We start from the raw sequence: 13,497 nt of genomic DNA, 5'->3' as shown, positions 1-13,497 counted from the left end.
GTGTGTGTTCAACCTTATAGAGTAAGATGCTTAAGGATGTTTTCTTTTTCCTTGAACTTTTGTTTTCCTCCTGCATTCTTGAGCAGTTTTAATTCTGGTTTTGGAAAATAGTTGAAGATACAGCCCTAAAGGACAGGTAAGATAGCTAGGCATGAGGAAGCTTGCAGGTGGTACTTGAGCAAACCGAACCAAGGTGTAGTGCTCTGGGACTGACAGAGGTAAATTGTACCACATCCTATAGGTTTGGTGATTCCTTACCCTGTTTTTTTGCAAGAGTGGCTTTGGGAATGCTGTAGCCTCTCCTAGGTTGTAACTTAATGGGTCTGCTTTTAAAATCTGAAGCTTTGTATGGAAAGGAGCCAATTAATGAGACTTGATAGAACAGTGAATCCACAGAGTCCATGTGTTAACCTGACACATGCACTGTGTTTTGCTCGGTGAGGCAGACTTCTGAAGACAGAACAGCTCACAGGCAGGTGCTCACTACTTTTTGCTGAGGACATTTGGCCCACACGTTATAGACATTTCCTCTTGAAGCTTTGTTGCCTTTAACTGATACCAGCAAAGCTCTAGTCCTTCAGATACTGGTCTGTTTAAAACCAATTGTACAGCCAAGTCCCTAAAGTAGAATTGAATGAGGGGATGGAGAGCTTAGCAGAGATGAAGTATACTTCTCTGTGCTCCTGCTTTGCCAAGATGTTTCCTCAGCATCATCACAAGTTGTGAGTGCTCCATCCCTGGCAGTGTTCAAGGCCAGGTTGAACAGGGCTTGGAGCAAGCTGCTCTAGTGGAAGGTGTCCCTGCCTGTGGCATGGGGTTGGAACTGGATGAGCTTTAAGGTCTCTTCCTACCCAAACCACTCTGGGGTTCTGTGATCTTTTTCTGTGTTAGTGGGAGTGCTAATGCTGGGTGATAGGAGTGATTTTATTCATTGGGAGTGTCAGCAGAAGCAGCGATGAAATAAAAAGGTACCATGACACAGTGGTCCTTACCCTTTCTCTGTGGGTCTAAACATGCAGAAGGATGAGCATCGCAAAACTGTCTGCCCATGAAGGGCTGCAACATGGGCAGTTGCTCCCTGAGACAGCCTGCAAGTAATGTTTAATCTTTTGGAAACCAAGGGCTGGCTTTTCCACAAATGTGACCACAGCAATGCTGTTGGAGGGAGAGCCAGACATCTTGTATCAGTGGAAAAGAGTGCCAAAATACCTTCTTTTAATGGTGGCTACCACTGTACATTATTTCTAGCTAGATGGCTTGCAGGGAAGGATGCTGCTTTCTGTGAATGTAAAATCATGGCTCTCTACTGCTTAAAACAAAGGAGCATTAAAGTGCAGAGGCATTAGAAAGCTCAGGGAATTACAGGAGTCAGTAGGGAATGGTGGTGTGCTTGCTCAGGTGGAATTTAATGAGTGGTGATTTAAAAACCAGTGTAAGTTTTACATTGGGTTACATGGTACAAGCTGTCACTCACAGCCAGGCACTTGTCACATGAACTGTTATTGTAATTAGGCTCCAGCTGAACTACTGAGCTCTTTTTAAATCACCTTTCTAACTGTTCACTGAGATTGAAAGTGCATCAAGCCCCCTTAGGTAGCACTGGGATTCAACCTGTGCATTGGTATCGTGTTTATCGCAGTTTGCTTGTTCTGTACATTCATCTGAAGCGGATAAAGACTTTGCAACATAGCTTGAAATTCATTGGTCTGTCTGTGGGTTTATCTGATCTCTTGAGTTGTTGCAGCTTGTGGCCCTTCCCCAGTGGTTCTTGATACCATGTTCCAAATTACCCAGTGCTTTCTGAGTTTAGAAGCGAAAGGAGCTCTGCCATCAGTGGACTATACAAAGAGCAGCATCTGAAAATGAATAGGTTGGATTAAAACTAATTTATGTGAGGCTATTTTTTTTCAATACTTTTGGATGTTACCTATGGAAGTTTGGTATTTAATCTATGAAAGACATAGTTAAGTGTGTTACTGTTTGCTTATTGATATAAATGGTTATGTGCAGCCCAGGGCACAGTGGGAAAAGCACATTTCCAGTGCCTATGTTTCAATCTGCTGACAGTGTATGTCTCAAACTGTCACAGTAGAGGCAGGTAAGATGTTGATGGTGATGTTCTCTTTGAAACTTGGGGCTGTGTTTACCACCATGACTGTCTCCCTTGTAGAGGGTAGGAGTGCCTGCAGTGAGCGTGTGCTGTGCGGAGGCTCTCGCTTTAAGTAGATAAATCTTTGCTTAGATTTGAGCACTTCTTACTTGAACAGCAGAGATCAGGGATGTGCTTTTGTGGTTGACATCTCGGGGTGCAGCTGTGCTGTGGATTAGGAGTCACAGCCAGCTGAGCATTAGCAAGGTCTCTGCCATTTAAGAGTGGCTGTTGCGGTTGAGCTGCAGGGGTTATGGACTGCTACAACCTTCACAGTGCAGTGAGGCAGTAATAAAGTGCTGATAAGGGTTTTAAGGTTAGAGCTGTACTCATAAGCAACTCATAGCCCATAAATCCGTACTGTAATACTGAACATTTTACATTGCATTTTTTTCCTTTCATTTTGAATTTTGGGAGCAGGAGTATAGTTTAACTTCCATTTTGCTGCAAAAAGCTAATAGGCCTGTAAGATCAGAATGGATGCTATTTTATATTTGCCATATGTCATGATACCATCACAAGTTCTTTTGGATAATAGCGCTAAGCATGTGGTGTACTGAGATTTCAAATGGAGTTCTAACTTGTCCTCTCAAATTCCACCCCACTTCCTTCAGGACAGGGAAAAGAACAAGCAGCATCTGTAGTGTGTTTTTTATATGTGATACAGAACTCATTTAGATTGGAAAATACCTGAAATCAAGTGTGCTTTGACTATGAGAACTGGGGAAATGGTCTCTTAACATCTGTTTGGTTTGTGCAGAATACTATGCAAGTCAAATTTCCTTCTCCAAATCTTTATGAAAGCTCAATCTGAAGAAACCAATTTCCTGGCTGCATCTGTCTTTCGCACACCCTCTTCTGTGCATCTCTCTCCTGCAGCTCTCCCCAGTTAGTTTCTGGACATCCCTTTCTCCAGTGCTGCATATCTTTCGCTTTGTGTCACTTTGCCTTGCTTAAGGAGAAACCTGATTTCCATTGATTATCCATAATTTCAAATAATTAATTGCAGGATACTGTGGTGATGTTTTAGAGATCACTGTTAACAGTTTATAGCATGTACAGCAAGTGCTTCAACTCAGTGATTCCTAACAGCAATATGCACACCTGTAGTGTGAGCAAGGTATTTCTGAACCAGTATCTGAAGGAAATAATGTGCCTACTTGCCCATCTCTTAAAGGGCAGCAGTTTTTGTAGCTGATGACTGTCTCTGTATGAGAGGGAGAGCTTGCTGCTGTGGCAGGAGGCAGGCAGTGTGGCTGCAAAGCTGACCAGAGGGATTCCCTGCTCTGATTTATTCACTTTTCTTTCCCTTTCGTACTCCAAAATGCTTTTCCTGGAGACCAGAATTCCTCATACAGGTGGAACAAAGCAAAGCTGGGCTGAAAATGGAAATTGAACCAAATGAATGTTGTTTGGTTAAATCAGATACAGGGAGTCCCTGACGATGCAGGAAACAGGCAAGGGAGGTGATCTCTTGCACCTTCCATGCTGCTAGGAGCTGTGTGGTTTGAGTCTGGTGTACCTTGTAAGTTTGCCTGTAATGAGGACTTTGTCCTGGATTGTCCACTGCAGCTAGGACTGGGGATCCACAATCCTTCAAACCTGAGGTTAAGAACAGTTTTTGTGGGGAAGCCCCATTGGGAGATGGGTGGAGGGAGGAGAAGAAGGGGGGTTGGAACTTGGCACACTGAATTTTGGATAACACAAATGGTCTGGGACGGTATAAATGAAACATTCTTCTGTTGTTTTCCTTGTTGCAGATGATTTGTTTAAGGTTCACAAACTTAAGCCAAATCTGAAGTGGCGACAGGCTTTTGACAACTACTTAAAAACAATGCCTCCTTACTACTTACTGGTATGTTCCTTTACTTATTTCATCCTCCTGGGTATAATGGCTGGTGTCACCAGAGTCCTGTGCATCAGACCTCTTCCTAGTAAACTTGATGTAATTATGATGACATTTTAGGTAGTAGACATTTTGCTTTGTAGAGGTACGTAGAACAGTTCAAACATGTAGTAGTAAATAAGTTTGTAGTAATATTGAGTAATAGTAACTGTACTCAGATAGTAGATGTGTTTTCTGTTCATTAAATATTAAATAAGCTTTGATCTAAAGTACTTCATGGTTCAGAGAAACCCAATTTGGCATTATTTTTGTAACTTGAGAAGGAAAATGCAGATTTGTTTGTTAATGTGGATGAAGTGCTAGAACTTGGGAAGCTGATACCAAGAGAACTGCCTGGGCTAAATAAAGGGTGGCGGGAGGCACCTTTTACATGTAGCTTGGACAATGCACCTCAAGACGGACTTGCATCATCCCGGCTATTCTGGTACTGAGCCTTTGAGTGGAAATTGCCAGTGGCACCACTCTGTGTGGTGTCTTGGTAGTGTGGCATAATGTCCATTGCGAGCTAGTTAGACTACCAAACTCATGTCACATGTTATCTGAATAGACTTGAATTTTAGTGGCCAAAAGTGGAAAAGCTAGAGCACTGATCTGTGTGCCTTAGCTTCCTGTAATTGAGCTTATCAATTTTCTTTTTAAATACTTCTTCTCTTACTATTGTGTATTTTGTTTTCCTTATAGCCATTAAAGAAAGCCCTAAGGATGATGGGAGCTCCAAATCTGATATCAGATAATTTAGATTGTGGACTTAGTTACAGTGTTATCTCTTACCTTAAAAAACTCAGCCAACAGGTAGTATTGATAAAACCTTTGCAATTAGAAGTGCGTTGATTATTTAGTTTGTGGTAATCTCATTATAAAGCAGTTAAATCCCTGTGGGAGTTCATATGGGTGTACAGCAAATACTATAATTGAAGACTGGGGAGCATTTCCACTGCAAATATGGGTGAAGCCAGAGTGGTTCTGTAGCCAGTGATTGTGCCTTCTGTAAGTGGTGGAGGGGAGCACAAAGGAGACCTGTTCAACTATATTTTAAGTATCTACTAGATCTTTAAGGTCCAGAGATGATCACTAATTGGATTGCTCACTCCTATTGCCATCCTTCTTCACAGCTGAAGTCAGAGGCTTGCTCTGTCTCATGTTTATTTCCACATGTGCCCGGGCAATGTGTGTGCTCCAAAAGAAGTGTATGTTCTTGTCCATGGGGAACAAAATCTGAGCTTCCTGTTTCCTTCAGGTCAAATGTGTGTTAAACATGACCTGGTGGGAAATAGAATCACGGAATGATTTGGGTTGGAAGGGACCTTAAAGCTCATCCAGTTCCAACCCCTTGCCATGGGCAGGGACACCTTCCACTAGAGCAGGTTGCTCCAAGCCCCGTCCAACCTGGCCTTGAACAGTTGAAGACTTCAAATAGTCTTACATATCTTTTTCTCCTTGTTGAGAATGCCATTTCAGATGTAACTGTCAGAAAGCCATGCCTCCTTAGCGCAAATGGGTCTTCCAACAGTAGTTTAATGTCTAGAAGTCAGTGGGGAAGCAGTGCAGCCTTTATAATTACAAAGGAAAAAATCCTCCTCCTTAAATGCACAAAATACATTCCAAAAGCCTCTGAATGCCTGAGTGACTATTAGACATCAAACTTCTGTGATATATAACTTAATGATATCCAAATTCACATTACTTATGTGCAATATGGAGTTGGAATGGCTTGAGATGGCTACTGTGGTTTTCACAGACATTCTTAGCACATGAAACAGTGTCAATGTGTTGGATGCATTATAAGCTCCTGTATAGGGACAAGCAGTTCCAGAATGGCGCTGTGCTGCTGCTGTCCTGACACTCAGAGTTTCCCGCTGATAATGAAGCAAACCCTGCAGAGGATGAGAGCTGGGGGAAGTGGGTTACAGTCACTGTGGGGTTTGGGGTTTTGGTTGGTTGGGGTGTTCGTGGAGGTACTGCAAGTGGGTGAAAATCTTCCTTTGCTACAGTTAAAGCTGAATACAGTAAAGTTATCTGTAACTGTAATAAGAAATCTGTGCTAATTTGAGAAGTAATATGTTTTTGGAAACTTACTGATTAAAATGATTTCTCTCCCTTGTTGCAATCATACAGTGCAAACCTTAGCTTGTAGGTGGTTTCAGTAATAAGACCTGAAATTATGTTACTGTATTTGAATAATACTATTGGTTTAGATGCAACTTTACAGTAACCTAAGGCATCCCACCTATCCCACCTTCCTTTTTCCTTATTTTTTCCCCTTTCCCTTGAAAGATGATTCTTTAGGGACCCAAAAAATGAGACTTTTAGCAAAATCGGGGATATTCACAGATCTCCTACTGGCATGTTAATGTGGATACACTGGCTAAATGGCTTTTCCATATGTTAGCACATTAGGATTTCTTTCTACTTGAGATTTAATCTATGTAATCCAATATATCCTGGGGTAGGTAGTTCTCCTGTTTGTTGAGCAGTTGGGAATTAAATTCATAGTTTGATTCTGTGAATGTACTATGTTTTATACTGGAAATGTGCAATTCCTGCTGATAACTCATGGTGTGATTCCATTTTAGACAAAAATAGAGTCGGAACGGATAATAGGTTCAGTGGGTAAGAAAGTACCACAAGAAATTGGAATAAAAGTGAAAAACCACTCCAGTGGCCTCTCCTTGGTACACAGTAGGGATTTTAAGCAACTGCTGCAAGGGATCACTGGGGAATCTCCACTGAGACTGGCGGAAATGAATGTTAAAGAATTCGCTGGCTTCCACATAGGACTGTTAAACAAGGTAAACACAGAGTGATCTTGCATGATTAAGCAGTTAACTTCATCTGTTCTAAATGGGTAACTTTTATGGACTTAGTGTAGAGGAAGGGAGTGCTTTCACTGAGGCGTGAAGAATGCAGCATAGGCATAAATGGTGAGAAGAGCAAATGCAGATTTTGCACTTGATTTTGGGACTGTTTGGGAATGCCACAGTAGTAAACAGAGAACTGTTTTAAGTGACAATCCCTGCTTGTGGTGTTCGTCAGGACTTAACATGCTTGGGCTTGATGGAACTGAAAGCACTAGTGCACAATAAGGTCTTGTTGAAAGGACAGCCATTGAGTCTGCTCTATCCTGTTCTGAGGCTCTGAAGTGACTTCAGAATAATTAACAGTTAACATTATTACTGCTCATAGAGGAATTTCTCCGTGCATGAGAACTGACTGGTTAAGTGAAAGTGCCTTCTTTTGTGTTAAAACTAGGATTTGAAGCCTCAGGCATTCAGAAATGCCTATGATATTCCTCGTCGCAGTCTTCTGGACCAGCTCACTAGAATGAGAACCAATCTTTTGAAAACACACAGGCTTATCTTGGGGCAGGATGAAGGTAAGGAGCCACTGTCGTTGTTCAGCAGTCTGGAGAGAGTACAGCTTTTTGGTTCTTCTGTTCCCTGAAATAGTGTTTTCTGCCCTCAGTATGGGAGCAGAAATGGACATTGCGTCATTTGCTGACTCAGTCCATGCCCTTTTGACTCTGAAGGGGAAAGAGGGAAACTTTTGCCTTGGGTCATGCAAGATGTCATCTTGCTTTGAATGTTAAAAATCAGTTTTGTGGGAGAGCTTTCCTGTACACTGGGGTTCAGTAGATGTGGGTTTTATAGCCATAAAGCAGAGAGGAGCTTCTTTTGGTTTACTTTTGTTAGGTGCTAGTAGTCTAAAGCTACAATTGTTAGCATAGAGATTGAAGTTGCTTTTGTTTCATTCTTCCTTTATTTAAGCTCAACTCTTGCCCGCCTTATTTCTAAAGATGTAGTCTCCAGCTCTTCCTCCCTAGTGAAAAGAAATAGTCATTTCTAGTTCTTTAATGCTAGCACTTGCAATTAAAATGCTTGAAGTTTGTATTCCCTTAGTTTTAAGGTAGACTCTAAAGTAAGATCTCTCTTGTTCTGTTGCAGACTGTCTTCACAGTGTTCCTGTTGCTCAAATGGGGAATTACCAGGAATACCTGAAAATGATGCCTTCACCCCTTCGGGAGATTGACCCAGACCAACCAAAAAGACTTCATACATTTGGCAATCCATTTAAACAGGACAAGAAGGTAGGAGCTGCCACACTATCTACTATACTTTTATATCTAACATGGCTTGAAATCATTTGAGAGTAGAATTTCTCTCTCGCAACTGTAGTATGTTGCTAACCTGTGTAGCTCTTGTGTCATCTGAGGAAAGGATTGCTGCCTTTCACGTGGTTCAAGGGAAATGTGTAAAGGATCGTGCTGATGTGGCACTGCTCTGTCTCTGGTTACAGTATACATTAGGTAACTCTGTTCCAAGAGCTGTAAAGCGTTTGGAAAGCCACCTGAATTTTAACACAGGGGAGCTTGTTTCATCAGTTCATCGATGGAATAATTTCTCTTATGTACTGTTCTTAAAACTTGGGGGTATTTTTTCCTTTTCAGGGTATGATGATAGATGAAGCAGATGAATTTGTTGCTGGGCCTCAGAATAAGATCAAACGTCCTGGAGAGCTCAACACTCCAGCGTCACTGAAGAGAAGGCGAAGCATGTCACCACTGCTGAGACGGCCACAGTCACCGCCTGTCGTCACCAACCACGTTGGTGGGAAAGGGCCACCATCTGCTGCTGGATCCCCGTCCTATTCGAACCTCAAAGGTGTCCCAGCAAATAAAGGTATATTGAGTTGTAGTGCAGCAGCCTGCAAATGATTTTAAAAAGGAAGCAAAGCACTCTTGTGTGTGTTCTGAGCTGATTCAGTGCTTTATAGAGCTTATGCTTTAGCGTGCAGTAGGACTGAGTTTCTTTTGTTGGCCTAGATAAACAGGCTGCTGCTATAGCTAACGAAGACTGGAATAAAAATGGGAAAATGGTGACTTCACGATAGTGAGATGAGGTGGTAACAGTCTGAAGGGAGTATTCCTTTGGTCACCTAAAGTATTGGAGAGTTGTCCAGCTCTGTCACATCACTGTGTGCTACTTCAGACATGAAAGGATCCAGAACTGCTTCCTTTTGGGTTTTTTTGATCTTGCAGTTGCACACTAGTAAGATACCTGTGTTTAATTTGTAGATACCAATAACAGTGTTGTCCAAGATGGCAATGGAGAGAAGAAAGCAGAGAACTGTCAGTCACTGGAAAAGCAGATGGATGGCTTACCTGTGCAGATGGGTCCTTCGGTTCCAGCTGCTACGGGAGAGGATGAAGTATTACACAACGACTTGGACTCTCTACCTGTTGAATTCAATTGTTTAAGTGAAGATGGATTGGATCATAAACCTGGTCCCAACGCACTTGTTCGAGGGCCTCTAAATTGCAGCATGCCTGGAGAGGACCAAAAACGGGCCATGGAGTCTACTTCGGAGTCTGTGCCAAATTCATTTAAGATAACCCCTATGATGCTGGAGGGAAACAATGCTGATATCAAAATTAAAGTGATGAGAGAGGTTCGCAAACCTGGAAGAAGTAAGTTGGATTTCCTGTGTGTGGGTGTATGGTTTTTATGAATGTAATATACATGGTGCTATTCCTAGAAATAAGGAGCTATTTTCAGTCCATGTACAACTTCAGATGTTGAGTCATTTCTGGTTGTTGCGTGTGAGCAATGGAGGGGCAGAAAATGAAGCAAGTTCGTGCACACTGGGTAAGTGAGTTGTAGTTCAGCCAGCAGGGCTTAGGAAGTTGAGTGCCAGGTGACCTTGTTTGCCCTTGAAGATAGGTTGGTGTAAAAGGTACTCTGTGAAAGCAGAGGTTTTGGGTTGGATGGTGAGGATCTAATGAGATTAGACTTTGCCTTAGGCTGCACTGCTCCTTGTGTGTACATAGTATACTTTGTTGCTCTGTGCCCCTCAAAGCTTCCTTTGGGGAGGGCAAAGACATATGTAGCTACAAGGGTGCATTTTGAAATATGTTCCAAAGGGAATCTTAAAAGTATCACTTTACCACTAACTGTTTTACTTTGGGAGACAGTGTAATTACTGGTGGAAACTGTTGCAAATGCATAGGAACTGAAGACTAAATACTTCTTTCTTCCTTTTTCCTGTAAGGTTTGATAACCCCTCAAAATCTAAATTGTTGTGAGGAAAAGTAATTTTCCTCCTCATCTTTTGTTACATACTTTTGCCCGTACTTGTGTACAGGCTCAAAATCAAAACACTAACCTGAAACTCCAACTGACGTATGTGCTGTAGGATTTGCCAATGGCAGATGTCCCATATATGCTCTGTGTCTGAGTGCATTATCTCTACAAATTAAACTATTGGCTCTTTCTCTAATGCATTGTCAAGTGCCAGTAATCAGTATAACGGAGTGTTCTTAACTTTTCTGGCTTTCTGATCTTGGATTGCTTGCCCAAAACTTAGTATTTTGATGCCTGTAATCATTGTGGCAGACAGAAGCTGTTGAGAGATGAAGCCATTTTTATGCTGCATCTGTATTTGATTTTTAGGATGGTTGAAAACTTCTTATTTGGGTATGTCTTTGATTCCTGTTTTGCAAGGTGGGCTTGTCTAATCTTATACCAAATTAATGTCTAGGAAGTGGTGCTGTAGAGTAAAATAGTACTGTGTTCACTGTGAGTCACCTTTCTTGCTGCAGAGTTCAGGCAGGAGGCGGGAGCAGCAGCCATGGGGATAGGAGGCTGCTCTCCCTAGCCTGCAGTTTCTAAGGACAGATGTTCCTAGCTACTGCTCTTAAAGACAACCTAATTCTTTGGTGCCACATTTCAGTATCACTTCGGGTTACACCTGCTTTATGTGCATAAAGCTAATGTGAGCTTTTTCTTGCCTTACACATATAGCCATATGCAGTCACGTGGAGCTGGGCTTTGGTTCTTTGTTTGACTGTTAAGCTTTATTGAAAATGCATTTTTCAAGGTTTTGGTTTATTTTTTTCATAAGTGGTTGAATTTTTATTTTCTTTCTCTTTTTAGACTATGAAAAAATTTTCTCACTCCTTGAGGAGGTGCAAGGACCTATGGAAATTCAGAAGTATTTCATTGAGTTTGCTATCAAGGAAGCAGCAAGGTTTGTACAGATATAAATGATTTGCGTTGATTTAGATAAGTAGTAAATCAAACTTTTCCAGTACTAGTAATTTCTGGTTTCCTTTTTGCCATATTTCGATTATTGTAGTTATTTCAGTGCTAAAACAACTATTATATTTTTATAGAGTAATTTTTTTTTACTTAAAGTTTAAATGTAAACTCCATAGATGGGTTGTTATTGAAGACCAGCCCAAAATTTGGGTGCATTGGGCAAGGATGGCTGCATTAAATTACATTTTTCTGGCCATTCTGATGGCATAAATTAAACGAGCTCTTCCATACTGGGAAAAGATAATCCTCTGGTAATATGTTTTGTTGTGGATGAATAGTCTTAGAACCAGAGAATGGTTTGTGTTGGAAAGGATCTTAAGATCATCCAATTCCGACCCCCTGCCACGGGCAGGGACCCCTTCCACTAGAGCAGGCTGCTCCAAGCCCCTGTGTCCAGCCTGGCCTTGAACACTGCCAGGGATGGGGCAGCCACAGCTTCTCTGGGCACCCTGTGCCAGCGCCTCGGCACCCTCACAGGGAAGAGCTTCTGCCTTATATCTGACCTGTACTTTCCCTGTTTCAGTTTAAAGCCATCAGCCCTTGTCCTGTCTTGAGTTGTTCAACTGTATTTTTGGAAGATGCGAATTGAAATTGCTCTCCCTTTCTTCTTCAGGTTTAAAAAACGGGTCTTAATACAACACTTAGAGAGAATACTAGAGGAACTAGAGTTCAACAGCCTCCCCAACAGAGTTAATCATGTCAACAGTAGATAATAATGTACCAGCCGGACGGATATGGACCAGGAATGAGTTTGCTGTGCCGCAGAAGAGTGGAAGAGGATGTCGCTGCCGCCCTCACCATCTTGGCAGTCAAGTGATTTTACTGTCACAGTCTGAGAAGAAGCAGTGGAGCTTTAACTTTAAGAACCTCTATCGGCAGAAGCTGGGCTATAACCTTAAGGATTTGCTATGAAAGGTGTGGCTTTTTTCCTGTGGAGGGTGCTATTTGCTCAACAGGCTGAAGAAAATACCCATTGCTGCCCCTCCTGCAGGTGATGAGAATTTACTCATTTGAACGCTGTCATTAGACATTTACGTGCTATAGGCAGCAGGTTGCACTAAAAATGGGGCACTGTCAAATGCACACACTGTCTGCATCGTGGAGAGAGCCCGTGTTCCCAAAAAAAAACCCTCCCAGAAACACCTGCACTGGTAAAATTGCATGTTGCCACCACAGAGACAAGGGTCTTGTTCCCAAGAACTGCTAGCCATGCCTTTAACCTTGAGATTCAGTGTAGATTGAGAGTAAAGAAACTGCTATTGTGTTAATGAAAGCTAAAGACAGCCCTGTGACTGTTACCACCCGCTGGTCACTAAACAATCTACCTCAGACTCTCTTCTGTTTTGTCTGCAGACAAAGTGCACCTGAGGCTTCCCAGGTCCCCGACTTCAGTTCTCTTTCATCCTGTGAGGAGGACGGAGACTCTTCAGGTGGCCTTGGCACACGCTGTGCTTTGGAAGCACTAAAAGGAAACGCTTTTAACAAACCGTGTATTTTAATGTTCATACGAAAGAGATTATTTTGAACAGTATTGTTACCAGATCACTAATTTGCTATTTTAACTGTATAAATTTTTTTGGAACATATGTATATATAAAATAAACCATTTTATTAATTTTTAAGAAGCGCTCATCTGAGGAGTCTGTAGCGGGCAGCACTGAGTTCCTCCACTTGTCTGTTACCAACAGACTGCGAGGGGTCTTGTACCACCAGTGAGCAGTTACACTGCAGCTCCACCTGGTCTTGCACGCCCTCGAACACGGCTTGTAGTGGGAGATGCAGGATGCGTTTGCACCCTGGAGTACCTGCTCCATCGCTCAGCTCAGCCTGCTTGGGGTGCAGGTTTTCACTCAGTGTTGAAGGTTCCAGTTTAGCAAACCTTTGGTTACCTGAGCTGGTATCCTCTCCTCCGTTCCTCTAACTGTTTTATCCAAAGGTAACTTTATTATCACAAAACATAAAGAAGACTGGAGCAGCTCCATGTAATGATTTTTTTCCTTTAAAGCAGTACCATGCAGTAGTAAGCGGCTCTTCTGATAATTGTGTGTTTTCAGTTGTTCACTCCTAACATCCTCTAACAGCTTTCTTTTAAAGACAGGTTGAAGTTGTGCTCATGTTTACTAGGTCTTCACCTCCTACTGCAAGTATCCTGGGGGTTTTGATTGCCTAGCCAGCAGACAAGAGGCAGGGAAACAGCGTTTAGCTGGTGAGCCTGTACTTCTTCAGTCCTTACAGGTATTTTTAGGACTAGCCAGCCTGTGAGACAGCTTTTCCATCCGCTCTCAAGCAGTGGCCTTGTTTCTCTGGAAGATGCATTTCAAGCATTGGGATTATACCAGTGAAATTCA

At 42.2% G+C, this 13,497-nt stretch overlaps 1 protein-coding gene across 7 annotated transcripts in view; it reads left to right on the top strand.

Moving 5' to 3' along the window:
• LOC308224529 (integrator complex subunit 6-like) overlaps positions 1-12,706 on the top strand; it is a 40,405-nt gene extending 27,699 nt beyond the window's left edge. For 2 of the 7 annotated variants that reach the window (XM_080624558.1, XM_080624556.1), the window contains 9 exons: positions 3,910-4,004; positions 4,737-4,847; positions 6,629-6,844; positions 7,305-7,428; positions 7,997-8,139; positions 8,500-8,731; positions 9,127-9,519; positions 10,985-11,078; positions 11,763-12,706. In XM_080624558.1, the coding sequence (XP_080480684.1) occupies positions 3,910-4,004; positions 4,737-4,847; positions 6,629-6,844; positions 7,305-7,428; positions 7,997-8,139; positions 8,500-8,731; positions 9,127-9,519; positions 10,985-11,078; positions 11,763-11,862 (1,508 nt within the window). In that variant the 3' untranslated portion in view covers positions 11,863-12,706. Of the gene's footprint in view, positions 1-3,909; positions 4,005-4,736; positions 4,848-6,628; positions 6,845-7,304; positions 7,429-7,996; positions 8,140-8,499; positions 8,732-9,126; positions 9,520-10,984; positions 11,079-11,762 lie in introns of those variants that run through there. The other 5 variants (XM_080624560.1, XM_080624559.1, XR_013957505.1 and 2 more) reach the window with 4 other exon arrangements.
• The last annotated feature ends 791 nt before the right edge of the window (positions 12,707-13,497 follow it).

The sequence above is a fragment of the Psittacula echo genome, assembly GCF_963264785.1.
Source record: "Psittacula echo genome assembly, chromosome: 8".
NCBI lineage: Eukaryota > Metazoa > Chordata > Aves > Psittaciformes > Psittacidae > Psittacula > Psittacula echo.
The sequence above is the reverse complement of the archived record's forward strand: the minus strand, read 5'-3'. Positions and strand labels throughout refer to the sequence as shown.